The sequence below is a fragment of the Camelus ferus genome, chromosome 34 (genome assembly GCF_009834535.1).
Source record: "Camelus ferus isolate YT-003-E chromosome 34, BCGSAC_Cfer_1.0, whole genome shotgun sequence".
Classification (NCBI taxonomy): Eukaryota; Metazoa; Chordata; class Mammalia; order Artiodactyla; family Camelidae; genus Camelus; species Camelus ferus.
In genome coordinates, this window is record NC_045729.1 from 17,380,220 (window position 1) to 17,404,048 (window position 23,829).

General features: G+C 52.9%; 1 protein-coding gene and 1 long non-coding RNA gene across 4 annotated transcripts in view; one reads left to right on the forward strand and one right to left on the reverse strand.

Moving 5' to 3' along the window:
- Positions 1–7,339, forward strand: part of ANO2 (anoctamin 2) — a 253,652-nt gene extending 246,313 nt beyond the window's left edge. For 2 of the 3 annotated variants that reach the window (XM_032473471.1, XM_032473473.1), the window contains 2 exons: positions 4,485–4,590; positions 6,423–7,339. In XM_032473471.1, coding sequence (XP_032329362.1) covers positions 4,485–4,590; positions 6,423–6,695 — 379 coding nt within the window. In that variant the 3' untranslated portion in view covers positions 6,696–7,339. The remainder of the gene's footprint in view (positions 1–4,484; positions 4,591–6,422) is intronic. The other variant, XM_032473472.1, reaches the window with a different exon arrangement.
- Positions 2,030–4,146, reverse strand: LOC116661368. Its single transcript, XR_004317256.1, has 3 exons — positions 3,369–4,146; positions 3,079–3,224; positions 2,030–2,686 (listed from the first exon to the last, which is right to left on the reverse strand). It is a non-coding gene; the product is annotated as an uncharacterized LOC116661368 (long non-coding RNA).
- Positions 7,340–23,829: the final 16,490 nt, after the last annotated feature.

A 23,829-nucleotide genomic window follows, 5' to 3' on the forward strand; every position in this document is an offset into this window, starting at 1 on the left:
CATTTGACAGGGTCGAGGGGCCACTGTGTCCTGCAGGCTGGATGGTGGCTCAGGCTCCTGGCTTGGCTGGAGGGGAGTGGGGAGGCCAGCAGGGCGGGGTCTGGCCGGGGACCTGGGCCCCATAGCTGAAGGAGCCCGCCCGGGCTCGGGCAACCCACTGAAACAGCACCCTTGGGTGGCCCCTGCGGGTTTTTCTGCAGGGCCCAAGTTCTTTCCTATCCAAAGTCCTGTGAGTTCCCTTCCAGTGCCTGGCTGCCTCTCAGCTGCTCCTCTCTGAGACCAGAGGGAGAGCCAGCTTCCCCAGGCCATGCCTGTCCCTAACTTATTAACCACTGTATTAATATAGTCCTCGTTAGTTCCTAATCACCTGTGCCGTTTTCCCTTGTTAAAGGCCGGTTTCAGAAGGCATGTTCAAGTAGCTCAGAAGATATGAAAACACAGTAATGCAATTGTCTTCGGCATTAATATGACATTACATTCCACTGGGACTATGAAAAAGATTTTTTATATACTGCTGATTGGAGTTGAGAGAGGCATTTACTAACTGGTTGATAATGTAGCTAAAACGTGATTTAAAACACTCCATCCCCAAATGTTGACGACCTCAGCTTGCTATGTCGACACCTTCCTGCCCTCAGTGATGCTGTGTTGTGACGAATCGTGCAGGTGCCACTGTCCCTGGTCACCCTGCAGGTGAGGATGGGAGGGGAACATCGGAGCCAGGAGTCTCCCTTCCCTCTCCACATCTCAGTTTCCCCATCTGTGAAATGGGGATGTGGAATAAACAATCTCCAAAAATTCTTTTCTACTTATTTTTAAATAATTAATAGTCAATGACACATGTCATATATTACTAATTTATTTCTGCAAAAATTCTAAGTGTTACCGGCAGCCTCTCCAACTCTGTCCCACCTCCGCCCAGCCCTGCGCAGACTCGGGCACGTTCCCAGCAGTCGCCACATCGCGGTGGGTCTTCCTCAGACATCTTCCCCTTGCTTTCACATAAAAATGAACTTACGGAACCTTTAAGATGTAGTTTCCTGGGTTTGTTTTATAATAATGAAAAATATTTTGAGCTAATAGGAATCTTATTGCTTTACATGATATATAAATTCAACCCAATGTGATTATTTCACAGTGTTAGAACAGGCTAGGTAAAAAAATTTTTTTGCAAGATTTCTTTTTTAATTACTGTTTTATTTTGGAATAATTGTAGATTCACAGTAAGTTTAAAAAGAAGCACAAAGAGGCCCCGTGTGCCCTTCACCCAGTTGCCCCCAGCGGTAACATCTTAGTAACTATAAGAAAAGCCAGGTAAAAGATTAACGCGACTTTACAGCCGAGGTGTCACGTTGACTTCTGGGCCACTTCCCCTGATTGTACGAGGCTCTGCCTCACTGAACACTCTCGTTTTGCTCCTGGAAGCTTCGTATAAAAATAATCTTGGCTTAACTGAATATTGCCATTTAGATGCATTCTTCCTTTGAAATTATGAACTTCTTAATTATAAAACTCTCCCTCTGTATGTACGTGTGTGTATATACGTACGTATAAAAGGGGAGGACTGTCTTCTCAGCCCCCACCCCAGTCGTTCTCTCCCAGAAGGAACCATTTTCTGTGGAAGCCTCCAGAAATCACATTCACACGAGCTGCCTTATTTAATTCTCACTGTGTCTTCCCCTAACAGTCAAGACCCTGGCCGTCAGAGGGCCGGCAACTTGCTGCTGGAGGACACAGGTCAGCGATGGTGGGGGCGGGGTCAGGCCTTCGCCTGCTGCCTCCAAAGCCCGCGCCTTTGCCGACGCTGCGCACTGGGCTCAGAAGCAAAATAGACAGACAGCTGTCCCCACGCCGGACACAAGTCCGTTAACCACCCTGTCTTATGTGGACATTCCTAGTCTTAAAACTAATGATCTCTTTGTTTAATAAGTGCCTTCTGGTTTCTTAGGATGAAACCTTTCAACGATTACGAAATCTGAACTTAGGTTAGACTGTACGCGAGCCACTCCTCACCGGGGCAGAGGCTTTCTGGAGTCGGTGTTTTTCAAACTGCGTCTCACAGTTCGTTGGTGGCTTAGAAAGTCACTTTAGTGGGTCATGATCAGCGTTTCAAAGACGAGGATAGGAGAAAACAGTGCACTGCACACAGCAAAAATAAGTAGGTGTGGGGTAATTTTTGTTTCCGTGATGTATACGTACATGTGCATGAACGTGAGAGGCATGCTTACAGCTGGCCACTGCTCTTAGAGTTTGCTTTGGGAAGAGAAATGTGAACAGACGCAGCATTCATTAAACTGCGTGTTGCTGTTTTCCGGGCATAACTTGCCCTGTAGTTCCTGACAAGGCACCCTTAGTGTGTTGGCAGAGTGGGGTTGCAAGTCGACCTTGCTGGACGTATCTGTGTGTTAATCTTTCCCCAGATCGTGGATTAGATGGACAGTGCCTGCTAGATTCAAAACATGTTTTGGACACTGAGGGAGGGCAAAGTGACATTTCCAAAAGCTGTGGTGAGTCAGTATCAGAAGTGGACCAGAATTAGATTATTTACGGATTCTTTGCAGACTGGGAAAAAAGAGGGGTGAGCAGCGTCTGTCATCCTGAGGTCAGGGAGCAGCTGTTCCTCCATCGATGGAGCTGGAGCACCAGAGAGAGGGACTTGACCGCAGCAGCAGGGTTTGGGCTAGACCTGGAGGAGGATTTCCCCACAGTCAGGAGTCGGGGTGCGTGCGTGCCTCACCCCCTCCTCCAGAGGTCCTGAGAAAAGTGAGATAAATTCTCTCCTGCCCTGGGGTTTGGGGGGGACAGCAGGAGGGTGGGAGGGGCCTGAGTTTTTTCCCACCCAGGATGTCCGTGTTCCCTTGGCCGCACCCTCCCTCCCTCCCCGCAGCCGGATGATCTGGAGCTGGCGTGTTTCTGTCCTCAGCCGTGGATGGCTGGGACCAATCCCGTGCTATTGTGCTGGGCTGCCGTTAGCTTTGCTTTTCATCCGGATGTCAAACCAAGCCTGCAACAGCTGCGATCAGCTGTTGGAAGAGGGGGGTCGGGTGGGGAGGGGGCAGCCCCTGGCTCGGCACCCACCTCTTGGGTCACCTCCCTCTGCGGCTGCCTCTGCAGCTGGGGCTCTGTCTTTTTCTGTGCAGTCTCTTTTCGTCTTCCTCTTTCTTTCCCTCCTCTTCTCTCATCTCCTCTTGGGCAATTGGAAGTCCTCGTGCTCCTACACAGATCTTTTAGAGCAGCGGGTTCATTCAGGGCAGGGGAGGGACAGAGAGCACCCACTTCCGAGTCCCCCACCCCAAACTGCAGCTGGCAGCGAGGAGCTTTAGGCCAGTAGGAGAAAAGCCTGAATTCAGCCAGACTTGGATTCTCACCTGGACTCCACCCCTTGCTTCTCGGAGCCTCAGTTTCCTCCTGGGTGACACAGGGCTCTCCATGCCAGCGTGAGATGTGGTGAAGGTTCAATGAGCCGCCCTCCAGAAAAGCTCCTTGCTGGGGGATAGACGCACACGGCGCCTGCAGCACATGCTGGTTTTCCTTCCTGGCTCCTTCGGGGACCGAATCCCTCCCCCGCCTTCCTGGGCAGCCGCGCAGCCCGCTTGGCGGCCCAGTGCCACCACCGCCCTTGCTCCAGCCCAGGGCTTGTTTTGCAGTTACAGTGCGTCAAAGATGTGTTGAACTCCATGGGGAAAACAGTTCCGTGACAGGGCGTAATTCTTCTGGTACCAGCTCTTGTCATTTTTCCAAGCTTAGAAAAAGAAGTGAGTCTGAGAAAATAAACCATCTTTTGACATGAGTCATCCCAGGCAGGGCGGGAGGCTGGGGGGACGGCAGCCGCGAGAAGCAGGCCTAGACAGCTCCGTGCTCTGAGCTCCCACCAGGCACCAGTTTCTTAAGCCACATGGATGGATGGTAAAGACGCTTAGTAAAAGAGGCTACTGGCCAACTGTGGCTGTCACCGCCTCCCTCCCCAAGTTCCGTCAGCCTTCAGCTTGGTCTGAAATGGCCATGAACTAAGGCCAGCCCCTCTCATGGCCGTGGCCCCAAAGCAGCCGTCTGGGGAAGACGCCAGGACCGTCTGCTGGCATCCGTACCCTCACTGAGCCCACAGACTGCAGAGCACGGACACGGAGTCTGGGGGTCCCCCCTCCCCTCTCAGAGCCCACGGGCTGGTGGAGCCGAGATGGGTCCACCATACTGGGATGCTCTCATGATTCTTGGGCTCCTCCAGAAGGAAACTCCAAAGGAAGCTTCTGGGGGTGTTGGAGAGACAGTAGGAAGGACATTTCTGGGCTGATGTAGGCTTGTTTTGGACTTTGGTGCTTTGTTGGACATCGTAGTCTGGAGCGGGGATTCCTGCCTCTGCCCCCTGTTCCCCAATTCTGAGAGCCAGGGGCCTGCCTGCTGCTTTGACCTCTGAGGTCACACCCAGAAAAGGCCCCCTTTCCGTCATCTCCTCCCGTCTTAACATCGCCTTTCTCTCTGGGCAGGTTTAAGGATTACCGGGAGCCGCCCTGGGCCCCGAACCCATATGAGTTTTCCAAACAGTACTGGTCTGTTTTGTCTGCCCGTCTGGCTTTTGTCATCATCTTCCAGGTGAGTTGTTCAGACAAGGCAGGGCCGGTTAGGATCCAGGCTGTGGGGTGCAGACAGCCAGGTCTGTGCGTTTTCAGGGCCTTCCTTCGGGTGCGGCAGGCTGCGGGGAGAGCCCCCTGCCCTGGACGAGGGCTCTCGTTAATGGATGGGTTTGCAGAAAGAGAAGAAAGCTCAGAGTAAGGTTACAGGGCAGATGTGCAGCCAGTGGCAGGGTGGAGATCATTCCCATTTAAACCGAAGACAAGGAAGAGTGGGGAGAGAGGGGGAAACCAGAGTCTCAGCCTAAATGCAGACAAACAGCCCCTCCTGGACTTTGCCGCCCAAGAAAGGGCTTGCGTTCTGACCCTTTCTTCCCCCTCCACTAGCCCCCTCTTTTGTTGCGTTGTTTTAGCCCCTGAGACGTCTGGTGGGAAAGGCCCTGGAGCCATCCGGCCGCCCCCGCTGAATAGCAAACCCGAGGGGGGACTCCGTCTCCCACAGTAGCCGCGGCTACCGTTGCCACGCTGCGGCCCCCCGCTCCCACCTGGGGCCTGCCGGCCTTCCCCCGGGGCTGGTCCAGCCCAGACCCTTTCCCATCGGCTCCCCAGGCTTGGTATTCCCTGAAGGCAGGTCTCTGGAGGGCTCTAAGGTGTCCTGCCCCCGGCCCCCGGCCCCGGAAGTGGACAAGCCCCCCAGCTCGTCTTTCACACGGAGAGCACGGGCATTCTTTCTCGGAGAGATGGGCGACACCGTGAGCGACGCTCACACGCTCACACGCTCACACGTCCCCCGGCGGCCCCGCCTGCACTCTGCCCTGCGTCCCAGGTCACTTTCACTCCCGGGAGGACTCGGGTTAAAACGCAAGTGTGTGGCTTAACGGCTGCAGGTCTCCGAAAGCACTCGGGACCCTGTGTGAGCGGCCACTGTCTCCCCAAGCCTTCCCTGGGCACCAGGGCCGTGCGGGGTTCAAGGTCAAGCAGGGGACAGGTTTAGAGCCTGGAGGACTAGAGGATGGCAGTGCTCTGTCTCCTCAGGGCCATCACTGTTCTCTGGAGGGGAGGGAGCGCCTGAGCATACGATGGGCAGGCAGAGAAGACCAGAGCTGGGGGGCGAGGGGTGCCCTGCGGAAGGATTGGGAACCAGAGTGTAAAGGGAGCTGGCCTTCCGTGGGCCAGGCTGGCACCATCAGAACATCTTCACCCACTGAATAGAAACGCTCCCACACGTGTCTACAGGGGAGGGGATGTGGCTCAGCAGGGAGAAGGGAGCCAGTTCCAGGTGTGCGCGGAAGCTCAGAACCCACGGAGGCGGGCAGGGCGCAGGGCCCAGGCAGGCGGTGTGACCGGAGAGGCTGTGATGGTGAACGTGGGGCCGGCTGAGGCCAGAATTCAGTGCAGAAACCACAGGCCCACCTCGGATGCGGGGGCGGAGAGTCAGCTGGGAGGAAGAGGGGGCGACTGGCCCAGGGAGAGCCCCAGGGGGACTGACGGGACTCACAGCAGCTCCTCTGGATGATCTGGGGCCTGGGGGCAAGAGCAGGACGCCTGGGGGCATGGAGGAGGGCAAGAAGCAACTGTCAGCCCGTGCAGGAGCGGGGCTCCGGGAGGTGGACGCTGTCCCTGCTCCACTTTCACGCGGGGACCACGAGGGACAGCGCCGCGCCTCGGCCGGGATCCCCACTAGTCAGCAGAGGAGTCGGGGCGACACAGGGGCCCTCTGCGCCCTGGGTCTGGGGTCTGGGCTGCTCACCACGCCCCCTCCGCCAGCCCCCCCACCGGGCCCTCCGCCCCCGGGCAGTGGAGCGACTCGGCCTCCCCCACCCCACCCCCTCTCTCCCACCCTGGCTCGCACAGAACCTGGTGATGTTCCTGAGTGTCCTCGTGGACTGGATGATCCCGGACATCCCCACCGACATCAGTGACCAGATCAAGCGGGAGAAGAGCCTGTTTGTGGACTTCTTCCTGAAGGAGGAACACGAGAAGCTCAGGCTGATGGAGGAGCACCCAAGGAGGAGCCCAGGCACCGGCCGACGCAGCAGGAGTAGCCCGACAGCCAGCCCGGCGCCCTCGGGCCGGAGCCAGCTGGGCAGCAGCGTGTCCTCGGGGTCCCAGCACACCAACGTGTGAGCCCGGGGTCCCCACCCGGGCGGCGGCAGCAGAGACCCGCACAGGGCATCCTTCCATCGGATCTGGCCCCAGGGGCTCTTGAGAAGGGCGTGTGTGTGAAGAGAGATTAGAAAGAGTGAGGCAGGGACTGGGTGCAGGAGGCAAGAGCAATGATGCCATGTCTCAGGAACTTCAAGCTTGAGTTTCTTTTAGGTCCTCTTTGGAGCTGTGTCCTTTGGGGGACTGGTGCCCCATTTTGCCTCCATCAGCGAAAGAATTGGGTCTCCCCCCGAGTCCCCAGGCACCATGAACCTGCTCCCTCCGGTACCCTCCCCACAGTTTGGGTGGCCACGGGCTGTGAGAAGCGCAGTCCCCTCGTAAGTGATCACCACCCCCATCACTTTGAGCAAACCCTCTGCGTCACTGTCACGGCCTCAGTGGATGCAAATGAAGTTCCAAGACTGATTGCTGTGGCCTCTGGATCTGAGGCTGAGGAGCAAAGGTCCAGACCTGGGCTTGTCTCCAGTTCGTGTCACAGGGTTGCTTTGAGCTAAATGTAACTAACCATCATTTTACGCAGGTTCAGATTTAAAATAATAAATTGAAACATTCTTTATAAAGATGCATGTCCTGTCTTTCATTCTCTCCTCTTACTTCCTACCGATAATTATGGAGCCCCCATGGCTGCCGGGATTGTTCTCGGACGAGAGATTCTGCAGAGGACGAGAGATGAAACCCCACCTCCTGGAGTTACGTCCTGGGGAGAGGAGGACAGTGAGCCGGTGAATGTGTATTCCAGGCGGTAATAGACACAGTCGGATAAGGGCGACAGGAGATGTGAGGGCGCCGGAGGGGAGGGGTTGGACATTCTGTGTATGAATTAACGACAAACCCAGGGTGGTCCAGAGGTCACCTAACACCGTCGATTGGTAGAAGCCTCCCGAGCTTTGCGGGGAGGTTGTGGGCTGTAGCGGGAAGCCAAGGCCAGGCGTCGTGTATCACTGCCTTTCACACACCTCCACCCACCTGCTGCTGAACATTAGTCGTGCCGTCCCTTCCCCCGGACCTGGCCCCGGCCCCTTGCACACCAGTCTGACTAGCGTCCAGCTCAGTCAGAACGAAGCCGTCGGGGGGGCCATACTGCAGAGGAGGGATGGGAGCTGTCCTTTGGAGGTTTCGGCACATCCGGGGATGCCAGGAGCCCTGGCCGCTGGTCCACTCATCACTGCCACTCACCGCGGCTGCTTGTTTCCTGCTGGGAGCCTCGGGGATTGCACTGCCTGCCAACCCTTGCTCTGGAAAAGTGGTCCCTTCTTTTATGGGGACATCAGGGCATAGACACAGCTCTTAGTAAGAGCAGTGGGCACTCCTGTTCCTGCCTCTCGTGCACCAGTAATCCTGCAGTCAACCTTGGTTACAGCGCACCTTAACGTTCAAGCTTAACATTGGAGCCGAGACTCAACCTACGGTGGTATAAACACATCTCAGCATCTTATAACAGGATTTGGCTTTTTGGGGAGAATGGAGTGGCCGATGGGAGGAAAATTTTACTTCAAGGGGCAGTAATGACTCGGGGCCTCCAGGCCCATAAACGGGGGACACCCGTGGAGATTCCCACCCGTGTGGGTGGCACGATGCTTCCGGGAAGCAGTGATGGTCCACTGGCCTCCGTCACCAAGATACCCACTTGGCACCAGCTGAGCCATACCCAAGCCCAGGGGTGGCTGGGGGCTGGTTCAAGACCCTACCTCTTTTCCTTCTTTTTAAAATGAAACATTTCTACGTGATCATCCAGGGGACACTTGCACCCCCAAGAAAGATTCAGTCTCTAGGAAACGGAAGAACAAAGTAAACTCACCCACAGCCCCCAAACCATCATCCACGTCGACAGTTGCTGCGTTTCTTCCAGACTCTTGTTCCCTCTCACACGTCTGTGTTTTCAAGGACAATTATGCCACGTGGGGAGTCTTGTCCCCTTTCCTCGCCTCACATCTCGTCAGTCTTTTTAATCCCATAAATTTAGGCTCATCCACTGGAAAGCAGGGACTGAACACCTGCGTGCGCCGGACTCATGTTGTTAGACACTTGGGCTGCATCACTCAAGGCGACAGAGTCCTGCCCGCAGGGAGCTGCTGCTCCTGTGGGCGAGTCAGAGAGACAGCAGGGAATGACGGTCAGCTGCAGCGGGGCTGGGAGGTGACAGGCCGGGAGGGTCCAGGTCGCACGCAGAAGGAAGATGTCATCTGACCACGTATACATTTTAACTTCGAAAGGCCTTGACTGTCTCCGTCTTTCCCACTACAAGTGAATTGGGAATTTTGTGATGTGCCCCCACCCCCAGGCCCACAGCGTTTGGGCAGCATCCACGTTACAGGAATGCCCACCGGTTGGGCTTGCCTCGCAAGGCAGCTGGCAGGGTTTAGGCTGCGGAAGAGGAACTTTCCAAAGGACTGAACAGGCTGGGTAGAGGGCTGAGAGGGGCAGGCCTAATTTATTTTATTAAAAAAATTTTTTTGTTTTTTTTGGGGGGAGGGCGGACAGGTAATTAGAGGTAAATTTATTTATTTATTTTTTAAGGGGAGGCATTGAACCCAGGACCTTGTGCATGCGAGGCACGTGCCGCACCGCTGAGCCACACCCTCCTACACCCCACCCCCCAGGTACAGGCCTAATTTAGAAACAAAACAAACAAAACCTCTTCTGAGCTCTTTAGGGAAATAATAGAATAGAAACATTTTATTATAAAATCCAAAAAAATGTGAGCAAATATCTGAAACAGGGAACAAAGCAAAAAACACCGCTGCCTCTCCCACTCCCTTTCCCCAGAAATAATACTAGCTAGTGCTTTGGTTTATTTCACATTGATTTGTGTTCTCAGGGTTCACGTGCCGCCTCAGACGTTGATCTGTAATGGCGTCTGTTTTGTTTAGTTATAAAAGTCATACATATCATTGAAGAAGATTTAGAGATTGACAGAAAAAAAAGTAAATAAAAAAGTTGGACTCTCCCAAACTGTCACCTCCAGGAGACACTTTGCAGCCAGTCTTGTTTCCTGTTCACTTACTTTTATGCACAGGTGAAGTCTGTCGCACGCACTGACTTTTAAACAGTTGATGGAGAAACAGCCAGGAGCCGTAGATAGAGGTTTTTGTGGAAAAGACTTGGTGGCAGATCGTCTTTACCACTGAGTTTGTTTGTCTTTCTTTACGAAGAACGCAGAGAAATGGAGTCACCGTGACGGTTGATGTGAATCAATCATCTTGACGGTAACTTTTTCAGTGTGCTCTTTGTGAAGAGCATGAAATGAAGGGGAGACCCTGGTTCCCTCTCCCCCGTCACAGCCCCTCCACATCAGCCCTGGCTGGTGTAATCCCGGTTGCGGAAGGGATGCTGTTCCCAGCAAGGGTTTTAAAGAGGCAGAGAACCGCCACTGAATTCCTCTTCAATACAATGACCATCATTTCGCCATCTCTCACTTTGCTTTTCTGCGAGAGAAACGAAAGCCTTTTGGTGTGCTCGCCCTCCTAGCACGGTGTTCTAACGTTGCGGACAGATGAGCCCTTGTTCAGAAAAATGGGAGAGAAACGTAGCAATTGCTCTTCTAAGTGGCCATAAATTGTCATAGGAGATTCTGCCAGGCTGTGGAAGGCACTTCCAGGAGCAAGGACAAGACTGAGATAGGAAACCCACGGACCCAGCTCTGCCCCATGTCTGCTTTGAAATACATAACCAAACAAGGCTTGGGGGATAACTGAATTAGGAAAAGTCTCCTGTCTTTATGTTGCCCTTCTCTGCTAGTTGGCTGGAGAACACCTTCAGGAGGTTCTTTTTGATAAGATGATGTTGAAGATGCCAGCCTTCAGGACTCCGGTGCTCGTCCCCCAGCTGCTGATGGTCACAGTTGAGTCCTCCTCGCAATTGCCTTAGTTAGATGGGAGCTCCTGGGTCAAGGTCACAGCTCTGCTCTGGGACAGCCCACATCGAGCGACTCCTCACTGCAGGGGAGAAGGCCCTCCTCGCTTCAGTTTTAAGGGCCACGCCAGCTCCAGAGCTCCCGTGGGATTGACTGAGGTCTCTGTCCCAATGCACTGCAGCTCAGCCCGGCCCTCTGGCCCATTCTGTGTCTGGAGCACACAGCCCAGTGACCGTTGTGCGTGCCCGGCAAGTGGGTCGGCTTCCCAGAGAACCTGACCTACGGCTCGGAGCGTTTGCTTTTCTGTTGGACCAGGATCTGGCTGGATTTACCACTCCTGGGTCCCTTCTCTCAAACATGGCGGCTGTGACTGTGCGTCCATGCTCTTCAGGGTTTCCGAGGAGAAACCTCTGGAATAAGCTTGATTGGTAGCCCTTCGTAAGCTTTTCTTTCCCTCCAGCCTTGGTGCTAGTAGAATATTAACATTCGTTCCTGTGATTCAGAAATGTCACCGGAATGTGCCTTGCTGGGAGTTCGTTTATTCACTGTGCTTGACGTGGGGCGGGCACATTCAGTCTGCATACTTACTTCTTTTTCAGCTCTTAGAAGGGTTCTTCCAGTGTCGGCAAGGATTCCAGTAGATCCATTTCAACTGCTGTGGCCACTTTTAAGGAAACACTGAAGTTTTAGGTTGGTTTTCCAGTTTTTAATTTTCATATCCACCATCTTTTCTCCACATTTTATCTCTTTGCCCTACTCTTCTATACTTTTGGAACATGCTTCCCCCAGAATACCATATTACGGTCCGCCCCCCGCCACCCACATTCATTTATAATCTACAATATATTAATCCAGCAGCGTGTGAACTCTTACTTACGTGAATCCTTCACGGGTAATCTGGAAGGGAGGTGAAGACTCCCCCAGCCCCCTGCACCCTTGCTCGCTTGCATTTCCCGTGCCACTGCAGACCCCACCTTTCCCTGCAGCGTGCATACTCTGAGATGTGGCTCTTGCCAGTAAACGTGTCTGGACTGGGCAACGCTAACTTCCATTCCAACCCTACAAGGCCGGCACCGCAGGCTCCCGCAGCAGGGTCAGTGCGGATGGCTTCGCTTATCTTCCCCGAAACCAGGCTACTCACCTTCCACACCCCAGGCCCCGGGCAGCCGTGTCTCAGGTCCCCCAGCCCTCCTCTGCCCAGGTAAGCCTCGTCTGGCTGTCCAGCCCAGCCCTGCCCCACCCTCTGCGGTAGCCCATCCGCTCAGCCACAGCAGAGGGCGCCAGAGAGCAGCGCCCACCCGCCAAGCCTCAGCCACACATCCTGGAAAACAAAGCAGATGTCTCTTCAGAAAGCAGCCCTGTTTGCACATCTGGCTTCCCTCCCACTCCCTTTCCTCTTCTCCCCTGTTCTGCCCCACAGCACTGGGGGGTACAGGGCCCCCAGAACCCTCTCCGTTCCTGCCAGGACTCTCACCCGGACGCAGTGCATCCCCGTACCCTTCCCACCTCCCCGTGGTTCGTGCAGCTTCATCTGCAGAAAGGAAGTGCGAGGCAGAAGCCAGATGGGAATTCGAAACGACAGCTCTACATATGAGGTCGGGAACCTTCATGTTCCACCGCCCCACCTTTCTCTCGCTTCCTGTCGGCCGAACGGAGGACCGAGGCTTCCGAGCCAGGACGTCTTCCTCAATTAGGGGGCTGAAGCCACAGGCTCTAAGGGGAAGAGGCAGACTTTTGACACGGACCCCACATCGTAACCTGCTCCTGGTTTGCTCTCCGCGCGGTGGACCCCAGCTGGCCTGCACGGATCCTTCAGAGAGGACGTGTCAGCTTCTATCTAGAGCCACGTCTGCCTGGGCTGAGCGAGGCTGCGAGTGGGGACACAAAGGAGGCCCCGAAATCGGCCTCTGCACCCCTTCTCCACAGGCCTCCTCCCTGCTACACTCTCGGGGACTTCTCTCCTTGTCTGCCTCATCGCCGTCAAACTTGGTCTTCTCGCCTGCCAAGCGCAGACTCCATCTCCTCCACCTGCCGCTTTAGCGTCTTGTCTTCTCACTTCAGTGACTTGCCCACTGTCTTTTCATAAAGCCAGGTTTTTTGCACTTTATCTGTCTTCTCAGTGGCCCCTCTCTCCTTCCAGAAACCTCTCTGCAGCTCCTCTCCATATAGCTGGACAACATGTGTAGAGTATTTTTCTGTTTCGTTATGTCAAGAGAAGGAAGTGTTATCAACATGGGCAGAGGCAGGCGGCAGCTTGACTCCAGGTCAGACTCCTCCTGGCCAAGCGGTGACAGAGCTTCTTTGAGCCCCCCGGCTCTTCTTCGTCTGGGTGTGACAGTGTTAGCACCCCCTGCCTCAACCCGACACCCACCTCTGCCCAGCAAGGTCGGAGGTGAACCCCCCGAGCTTCCATTCTGGGTAAAGGAGGGCTTGCCCAGAGCAGAGGGAGCGTGGAAGCTTCTGCAGCTGGAGCGGCAAACAGATTCATCTGGGTTTGGAGGAAAGGAAGTGGACTAATTCTTCTCGACACACGTAGACCCCCAACTCACTGTCCCCAGTGGGTATTTATAAGAGTGGGTCGGTGTCATGGGAGGGACCACCATACCTCAGAAGGGATGTCCCCATGTGGAGGGGAGTCCAGGCTGGGGACCCTGGCTTAATACAAAGACCTGGGAGTTCCCAGGAAGGGCTGAACCTGGTACGTGTGTGGTGAGTCTGAGCCCCGGGAAGAATTGTGCAGCTCAAGAGGGGCCACGACCTTGTTGTGATCAGAAGTCATTTCAGCAAGAACGTGGATGCAGAGTGACAAATGTCTCCCAGAGCCCCCGTGTGGCCTTGGCCATCGGAACACCCCCTGCTGTCCCCTCAGGGGGTCTCTGAAAGCCCCCTTTGGATGAGTAGGCCCTGGAGAGCTTGGAGGAACTCAAGGCAGGAGACCTCAGAAGGATGTGTCAGTGACGTCTTGCTAGTGTCTTTGACCTCAACGTTTCTAAACCCCATTTCGGGGCTGGGCAGGGATTGAGGAAACGGCTGAGGATGAGCTCAGGTGCAATGTCACTGCCCAGGACTCACTAAAGAATGATTGTCTCTTTTCCCCCACGTCTGTTGACATGCCTTGGCTTTTAAAACGAATGTCTTGCTTTGACATCAGATAAGTATGTGGTGGTTTTTTAAAAAACATTGCACCAACTCCATTAAAAACATACCAAGTGATGCCCAAGGATAAGTTTCAGTCACAGGGCCATGCTTTTCCAAAAAAAAATGCATTAATCTAAACTAATTTTTCATGGTTTCTGTGGTTTCCTTGAGTGGTTCTTTGAAAATATCTACCTGAAGACAAGGGAGTTTCTTGTGGGAGCCGCGTAGACTGTCTGGATTCAGATGCTTCATCATCGAGGCTGAAATCACTTCAGAAGAAAACTCGTCTCTGGGTGATTTCTTCCTAGTGTCACAGCGTAACTAGAATGCAGGATGGCGGCTCGGCTTCCTACCGCTGCCTGGTAAGGATGCCACAGGCAGGCAATTATATGCCAGGGTCACTAAACAGGAAAATGCCAGAGGACCTTTAGAGAGCTGCACCCAAGAACAGGCTTTGTGAAAAGTGTCTTCCCCCCATCGCTGAAGGTCTGCAGTCTCCATTCTGTTTCCAGTAAAGTTGGAAACGAAGATTAGATGCGTATTGAAAGTCACCCACTCATCACCCACTCAGATGAGAATTTCTGTTGAAAAGACAGCGTGCGGGTTTTCTCTGCTCCTTATCGGTGGGTTCCGATTGGAAAGCAAAGGGCAAGAGAGAAAAGCACCTCCCGTTGATGAAGAGGTTTTTAAAAGCAGAAGATATTCCTGTTTCTTTATCGCCCACATCCAAAAGAGGTTTGAAGATGCTATTACAACATTTAAGATAGTTAAACTAGAGTGAGAGAGAGAGATCAGAAACTGTGTGCAGACGAGACTGGGCATGTGCAGGGTGGGATGAACTTTATTGTAAACTGGCTGTACTTCAATAAAAATATATTTAAAAAAAAAAAGAGGGAAAAAACCAGAGATGGACTCACAGATGTAGAAAACAAACTTATAGTTACCAAAGGGTGGGGAGGGATAAACTGGAGTTTGAGATTTTTAGATACTACACACTGTGTACAAGATAAATAAACAAGGGCCTACTGTATAATGTAGGGAACGATATTGGAGACCTTGCAATAGCCTGTAATGAAAAAGGGCATTAATAGAAGTCAAAGTTGAATTTAAAAAAAGGATTTAAAAGATTCAGAGTTTTAAGTTTATATTTTTACTTTTAGCCACACAAATGATTGTTATGAGAATAAATTATCATAAAAGTTGAAACAATACAAAAATTATAAAAAAGAAAAAGCATGAAAAGGAACATCTATCTGTATAAATGAGTCACTACGCTGCACACCACAAATTAACACGACATTGTTAATCAACTATACTTCAACTTAAAATAAGTATAAAAGAAACTGTATGCAGACTGTATCAGGTAATGCACCAAAGGGTTATCAATTCACTAAAATACTGAAACGACAGAGGCTGCAAAGCCGCACTGAATATCTGACTGGCCCCCAGGAGTACGTGGTCCCGCTCTTTGAGCAGGAGGGCGGCTGCAAGCTGCCCGCCCTTCTCCTCGTCTGCACCATCCCCCCCACTCCTCTGCGCTCCTCAGTCAGTTCTCAGCCCAGGACTCCTCCCGCAAGCTTACATCAGCCTCGCCCCTTGTCCCTGGACACGCCCTTCCCTGGTGCTTCTCAGGACAGATAGGGAGACACCTGGGCTGCTGTGGTCATGCCTCCTGGGCTCAGGTTTAGAGGTCCGCCAACTGCCTCCACAAACACCTTCCCAATTGCCTCTTCTGTTCTGCAAGGGGAACTACATACAAATTGCGAGTAGTCTGGGGTTGGCAGGGGGAGGGGGAGTGAGGGAGATGGATACGCAGGCATGTAACACTCACCGGGAACTGTTTCAGACCAGATGCATCATGTTCACGATCTGTAACCCTTACAACGATCTGTAATGATAACCCCAATGCAATCCTGGGGTTCTAAGACATTCTCAAAGTCACTCAAGGACACCCAGTCGCTCACGTTCACAAGCCAGAAGTGAAACCTGGTCTGTCCTGGAGGCCACGCTATGTCCTCTGTACCAAGTACCCACCAATTTCCCCCTCCGCCTTTCCCCCATTATTTAATTATGTAAGCTCTCTGCTTTGCCACACTCACCCACTGTCTCTTCTGTGTTCCCATGTTCCTTTCCTGGGCTTCTACTACATCTGGAATGTTCATTTCTGGGCTGCAGCCAGAAAACCCAAGGTCTTACGCCTGACCTTTGGCTCCCTCTCAAGGCTGCACACATTGAATAGCCGGCTTTTCCTTCACACTGTATTTCAAGGACACTGTCCTCTCTCCCACCCTCAGGCCCTCACTCGTCCATCACCAAACCCCCGCAACTCTGCCTGTGCACCTGCAGCCCTGTGTGAGAGCACCCGCCCTGCGGAAAGGTACGCACATGCACTCAGGGGCTGGTTTCCCGTAGAAGTGGCCACGTGCTAATCGCCATTAGGCTCCAAAGCCTAGCGTGGTCCTTGGCACACAGTCTGCACGCAGTAAAGGCTGATGGCTGCAAGGAAGGAAGGCGGGGAAGGAGGGAGAGATGGAAGAAGAAACGTGGGGCTGGAGTACCCGCTGGGGTATTTAGGATGAGGGTCAGAAACGAGGCTTCCATCAGAAAGCCCCGATGCCCGGCTGCTGCCCTCTGCTTCCCAGGCCTCGCCGCCACACGCTCTGGAGCTGCATCAAAGAGAATCAGAGCCGGCATCTCATGACACACCAGTGGGGCCAGGCCAGGGGATAAAACACTGAAATAACTTTATACGAGATTATAAATAACCACTGCTCCCCCCAAGACCCCGACGTGTATTCTCAAGCCACCCCGGTACTTCCTCAAGGACTCCTGGTCCTCCCCGCGATGCTGGCAGTGAATAAAAGAGTGATGCTTGGTGCGTAGCGTGCACGAGGTCCTGGGTTCAATCCCCAGTAGCTTCATTTAAGATGATAAAGTAAATAAAATAAATAAATAAAATAAAATAAATAAATAAAATAAAATAAAATAAAATAATATAAATAAAAAAGATGTTGTTAAGTGGAAGAAACAACAACATAAAAAAACAAGAGTGATGCTTGTCCCAGCAGGAGACCACTGGAGGCTGTAATCGGTAGGTGTCCAGGCTGCACCAGGTGCAAACATTTAACTATGTCTCCATAAAAGCTCCGGCTCCTGGACGGCCGATTCCGGAGGCTCATCAGTTTCCACCTGCCTTGCATCCCACCCACCCAGAGCCTCCCCTGCACAGCCTGGGACCCTTGGCTTTGCTCCGAGCCTCTGAGTGGAGGTTGCCCCCTCTTGGCTCAAGGCTCTCAAGTCAGAGCAGGCGGCCAACGTAAACACACCCGAGAGGAATTAGCTGAGCTCCTTCCAAAGGAAACAAGCCGGGAACTGCCTACCTTTGCCTCGATTCCAGAACGGCAGCGAGATCCAAGACGGGAAAAGCTCTGGCGTCTGTCAACTTGGCTTCTCTGCGGAAATCTTAGCAAACAATTCGGGACCTTCCAGATTTCCTGACAAGACTGTAGAGAAGGCAAAGATGGGCGTGTCCCCAGGGTCTCGTGTCCCCCTTGCTCCTGCCTCCTCCCCCAAATCCTGGTCTCTTCCTGAAGGAAGAGGTAATTAGTTCTCATCTGGTCCCGAGGGAACATGTTAGTCAGACAACCCGTCGTCACATCCCCAAAGCCCTGGAGATGCTCTGCCTTTACCGTGTTCTGGTGAATAAGGGCGCTTCAGGGCACTTTCCCAGCGAGACTGAGGGGCCGGGAGCTGTCTGCATTCAAGGCAACTTATACACGTGATGGATTTAAGTACCAAGCAGCCCGTTTCCATGAACACCTGCCATCTTCTGCAGGCTAGCCGTCTCTTCCTGGAGCGGGGACAGTGCTTACGTCACGTTCCCTGCCTGCACTTCACTCAGGTCCATCCCCTCGCTCCCTCCTGAGGGGAAAGAACTCCAGGATGGCAGAAACTCGGGCCTGGTGGGTGGTGAGGTGCCTCAGAGACACACTGATAATTCTCGTGGCCCAGGCACCCGTCCCGAGGTCACCTTACGTATCCCACTGTCTCCAGGCCAGAAACCATATCAAACTTGTCCCAGACGGTGCGCCAACACCAAGCTCATGGGCAAAGTGAACTCGGTGTCTGGAATAAATTAGTCCGAGATGAAGGGAAACCATGTTCCAGGGAAGAGAGAAGGGCAACGGGACAGATGATGCAGCCCAGCCTTCTGACGCCACGCTGCCTGCAGCCCCAGGTGGCCTTTACCCTGGGTCACAGTGAGATTGGTGCAGGGAATACATGGTGGTGGCAACAGACTAGCTACATGGAAGTTGAGTGCAGAGTTTATCTGATTCAAAATTGCTCTTAGAGGGTGGAATCCCAAAACCACCAGGAAGGATGCCCCAGTGGTCTGGGGTGGCTTTGGCAGGAATTCCCAGGAGTCGGGGGCAGCCCTTGGCTTCACTTTTTTCTCCCCCGGGGCCTCTGTGCTCGCGTGTCCTTTGCTGCTTCTCCCATGGCTAGCTCCCTCACTCTGTTTGGGTCTCTCCTCAAATATTCCTTCCTCAGAGTGGCCTTCCCTGATCATCGTCTGGGGGTGCATCTGGGCTGGGGGGGTGCCCCCGGCCGTGCAGTCTGCCATGGGGAGGACAGACCCAGAGAGGAAGGCACGCTCCCTTCGGAAATGGGCTGGGGTCCCAACATCCACAGGGTGCTCCTCGCTGCACGGGGAGGGGCGAGGTTGGAGGACAGTGGAGCAAACCCCAGGCTCCTCCTCCCGGATCAAGAGAAGCACCACTTCTCTCCTCAAGGCCAGCAGAGCTGCCCTAGCCATCGCTTCACCCTGGGAGAGAAGCAGGGACGCGGGGTAAGGAGGACCCAGATGAGACAGCCTCCCTCTCCCGCTTCGCTCCGCTCCTTGGCGTGAGGTGGGGCGGGACGGCTGAGGACAGCTCTATGTTTACAACCTCCCAGTTTTGTGACTGCAAAAAGCAGGAAGAGGGAGTCATTCTCCTGCGTTTATCCATAAAAACCAGGGGAAAACTCGCACTGGGTGACAAGCCTATCCCGTGACCCAGTGGTCACAGGCGTGATGTTACTATATCAGCCAGGCCTGGTCACAGGGGGGTTCAGCGTGGCCCACAGGAAGCTGGCACGAGGTCTCCAAGCTCTGTCACATCTTCTAGGTGGTCTGAGGGTCCGCACGTAAGCTTGGCTCCTGGAAGTCTTCCCTGACAGCCCCGAGCTCCCCAGGCAGAGATGCGAACGGCCCCCTGCAGTCCCAGCCCGTGACCCGTGTGCTCTGAAATGAGATGTGTCTGATCTAGGAAAAGAGGCAGTGGTTCTAGATTCACTTCTCAAGCCCCTTTAACATTCGCAGGCTGTGGGTCCCGGATGCTGAAGCCTTGGGAGAGTTGATCACAACGTTCCGAGGTATTAGTTTGGAATCTACTTGTTAGAAAAGCCTCTTGCTGGCAGGTCTGCTCCTCGCCTCACGGAAGCTGCCCTCCGAGCCTCTCTGGATCTGATGGCGGCAGAGAGTTACCATCTCCACTTCGCAGAGGAGGGGCAGGAGGCTTACCTCGGTCTTGTAGGTCGGCCTCCTACACCACCAGGTCCAGGGCTGTCTCCCCGGCAGCGCACTGGCTCACGCTTTTAGCCAGGTGGCCGCAGCACCCAGCAGCGGGCTCCTGCTGCCCCGCTGAGAAGACCCCTGGAGAAGGGGTTCAGGTCTGGCGCGTGCTCTTTGCTCTCTCCCCCATCTCAGGGACCACCGATCCCAGGGCCAGCTGACTTCCTCTGACACTTAAGATTGGGGGCAGCGTAAGTGCTCTTTCTTCAGGCCTCTCCCCGTTTCCCCACCACACACACACACACACACACACAGGTGCTCACGCTGTGGGAATCATAAATTCTTTCTTCCAAATTTTCTCTCCGCTTAGATGTTCTTTTGTGAGTTGTTACTGTGACGACAAGGGGGGAGATAAGCAGTGGGATGGGGATGAAAGTCGATTCTAATCTCGTTGTCTCGGCTGCCTGGATGTGGCAGAAGAGGCTGACTCTTTCTGAGTTACATGCGGATGCAGGCGTGTAAGGGAGCGTTGGTCCAGGAGATTTTTTTTTTTTTTTTTTTTTTTTTGCGAGTGTTAGACTCTCATCTTGCTAATCTATTAGGTGACAAGTCTGCGCTGAGCATTTTCTCTCTGCGTGTTAGTGTTAAGAGGGGGCACAGAGGCATGAAGCTACTGGAATTTAGATGTGTAACCAGGCAGAGGCACTTGAGAAGGCAATGTTCTTCGGGAGGCAATGCCAAGTGCTAAATTTGTGACCAAAAAGTCTTGGTGGGCAGGGAAGCTGTTGAGCTGTTGAGGGGCCATTTAAACTGATCCAGGGCGGTTAACTGAGTCTTCTCCAGATGCAAAACTGGTGGTCTGAGCCCTGGTAGGAAAAATAGAATCAATGGCGAGGGAGGCATCCGGCATGATAAAGTGAATCTGCATAAACCAGTGGGAAGCAATGAGTCTTGTAGAGACGTCTGGTGTAGACCACATCTCCCACTCCCCCTTGAAGTCGGTGTGGCTACAAAACCAGTTCTCCTTGGGGGTTAATGTGAGTGGCTTCCAAGTCAAGGTTTTCAAAGAAGAGTGAGCCTTCTCCACGACTCTGCCCTCCTCCCACTTGGATGCAGAGCCACGAGAGAAGGAGGTTGAGCCCCTGAGTTGGAGTCTTGCTACCAGGAGCACTTACACTGGGCCTTTCTGAGAGTCAGGGATCCGCTTCTAACCGTGCGAAGCTACTGAAGAGTTAGGGTGGATTTATTAGAGCAGCAGGTGATTTCTTGGTGCTTCTTCCTAGGCGTTCCCAGCAGGGAGATCAGAGCATCTCTCGGCAGCATTTTCTGGGGCCCTGTTCTAGAGCTGGAGACACACAGGTGGACTTAGGTGAGAACTCCGTGGAGAGCTGGAGCTCAGGTTGCAAGGACTGCACTTGCTGCTCAGGGCATCCTGACCCTTCCCTGCCTCCTCCCAGGAGGGAGGCCCATGGCTCCGGCCCACTCTCCTTCCCCTCAGGACTCAGAATAACCCAGAGGGGTCACGTGTCCCTCCTCCTGTTTCCCACAAATCTGCTCATGGGAGAGCCTGGCCTATCGCAAAAAGAGAGTCTCTAATCTTTTATTTTTTACTAGTTCATTCTTAGAAGATCCTTGATTACATATTAATTTAATACAGAGTCCTAAGTACATTTAATACAGGGTCCTAATTTCAGGTTCTGTTTGCATCATGCATCTTTCCAAAAACCATCTGCACCATTTCCCAAAAAGACATAATGAATGGGTTATGATTATTAATTATTATTAATTGTTCATAGTTAATGAACCAGAAATGGACGACCAGGAGGAGAGAAATAAAGGATGGGAGGGAGTGAGTGAGGGGGTCAGTGTGCTTTGAGTTTGAAGGGCTGTCCGACCCCGCAGGCGGAGGGTCTGCTGGTCTCTCTGCGGGGCCGGCCTTGGCAGAACAGGCACCTTGTCTCTTGCGCCCTCTTACTTGCCCATCCCAACCAGGCCTCTTCTGACCCCCACACCATGTCCAGCTCCTCCCACCGCCACCTGGAGCCCATAACATCCCATTCCGGGTCCTGGGTAAGCATGCTGACGATGCTAACTGTCCCAGGCTTCAATTATTTCTCTTCTCAAGATGAGCAAAGTCATTTATAAAGGGCCTTCTGAATTCTGAAAAATAATTAAGGCTCAAAAGCAGGAATTACTGTATTAATTAATCCTTCCATTAATAAATAAATAAATAAATAAATAAACCAACCTAATTATCCCCCCAAAGAAAGACAAAAAAGGTTTTGTTTGTTTTTGTTTTTTAAAATAAAAAACAAGAGTACTGGCTACTTTTGGAGGTCCCTGACTCTCGGTAGGAGCAAAACTTCTGAGGGCATGAGGGTGTCTTCTCAGGGCCCAGAATGTTCTATGCCCCTAACTTGGATGGTGGTTTCCTGTGCTTCAGGGTTCTGTACCTTATTGTGTGTATGCTGCATATGCTATAATTTTAAAGTGTTAAGATGAAAGGATTAACAGATACCACTGTGTATAAAATAAGCAACAAGGACCTACTGTCTAGCACAGGGAACTCTATTCAACTTCTTGTAATGAGCCATAGTGGAAAAGAAACTGAAAAAATACATATTTATGTATGTATATGTAGAGCTGAATCACTTTGCTGTACACCTGAAACTAACACTGGAAATCAACTACACTCCAATAAAAAAATAAGAAAAAAAAAAGATGAAAAGAAGCTTGGATAGGAGGATTGCAGTCACTGCGGCAAAGGGCGGCTGAGGTCCATCAGGGCCGGGGGTCGCCCACGGAGCGGCAGGCACAGGCCTGCACACGGCGCTCTGGGCCCGTGGAGGTGCAGGGCCGAGGGGCGTCCATCCTCGTCTTCAAGGAGCTTAGGAAACCTCGTGGGAAGCTCTGTGCTTTACCCTCCGTTCCTTCCGTAGGGAAACTGAACGGCGCCTTCGCAGGAACCAGACGTGGGAAAGCTTGGACCACCCTATCGTGGGAAGGGTGGCTGGACGTCTTCTCATCCATTCACTCTCCCACTTGGCTGGGTAACTATTTCCCTGTGTCTTGTCTCCCCTGAAACCTGCAGCAGCTCCTCCTTCATCCTCACTCCCCTTCACTGAGAAGGCAGGAGCCAGTAGAGGACAACCTCTACCCGTGGACCCCCCGAGCCTGCGCAGCTGCCCTCCAGCGCGCTCCCGGCTGGCCACGCCCCTTCACACAGACCCCGCCCCTCTTCTGTTCCAGGGGGCAGTCGGCCCCTCCCGCATCACCGCTTTTCCTCTCTTCGGTCATTCTGATCGGCTTCCAAACAAGCAGTGATTATCTCCCATCTTAAAATAAATATAGAACTCCTCCCTTCAATTATTGGCCCATTTATCTGCTCCCCTTCAGAGCAAAATGCCTCCAGACAGTTATAAATCTTAATTGTCTCCACTGGGGAGAATTTTCTCCTGTCCTCTCCTGAGCCTTTCATCATCTGGCTCTCAGCCCCACAGCTTGTCAGGGTTGCTCCATCCAGCGGTGGCCCTCGGTGGCCTTTGCCTTAGGTGATAACCAGCAGCATTTGCTGCAGTCAGTTGCTCCCTCCTCCTTGACATACGTTCTTAATCTGAATGCAGGGCATCCCTCTCTCTTGATTTTGGTTTTTACACCCACCCCGGGCTTATTCCTTGAATCTTGTCTTTTCTCTCCCTGCCCTTACATCATTATTTCTCATCCCGGTGGCAGGGTTTTTAATACAAACTCCAAACATTTATCTCTAACTGACTATTGGGCATTGGATCTCAAACTTAATACCACCCCAACTAAATTTCTCCTGCTGGATCCCCATCACAGCATATAGTGACTCTGCTTTGCAATTCCTCAGGTGAAAACCCTTTCATTGTCCAACCCTCTGATGTCTTTCTCAGCCCAAAGAGTCCGTCTTTCATCCAAATGCCAGGCAAAGACCGAGAGGCCACCCACACCCTTCCTCAGCTCTGTTGATGGAAACTCCATCTTTTCAGTTGCTCAGATCAAAAATTTGGCCTTGTCCTTACCTCCTCTCTTTCTTTCATGACCCTGCCCCTTCTAAACCAGTGTCACCGCTGCAGGGCGATGCCAATAGCCTCCCGGGCTCCCTGCTTCCCACTGTCTATTTTCTGCATTCTCCCCTGCAGCTGGATCAGGTGTTTAAACCTGGAAACCGTCCAGTGCCCTCCCTCTGCGCTAAACTTCCAACCCCCACCCCCACCAACCCCATTCTTGTTCAAAGTGAAAAACAAAGTCTTGACCACTTGATCCAGATCCTGCTTCCTCTCTGACTTCACTGCACAGGGAGGTATTCAGAATGTCTAATGGCACAGAATGAGGCCGCGTGGGTGCTAAGCCTGGACGGGTGCCCACCCTGAGGCTGGAGGGAGGGCCAGAAGGTGTCCTGCTATGCCAGGCATCACCCCGGAGTTGCTGGACGTCAGGAGTTCCCAGGGGGGAGGGCTTTGTGGCCAGGGTAGAGGTGGGTGGCATTTGAGAGTTTGGAAAAGTGACTATTTACCAATTAGTTTGAA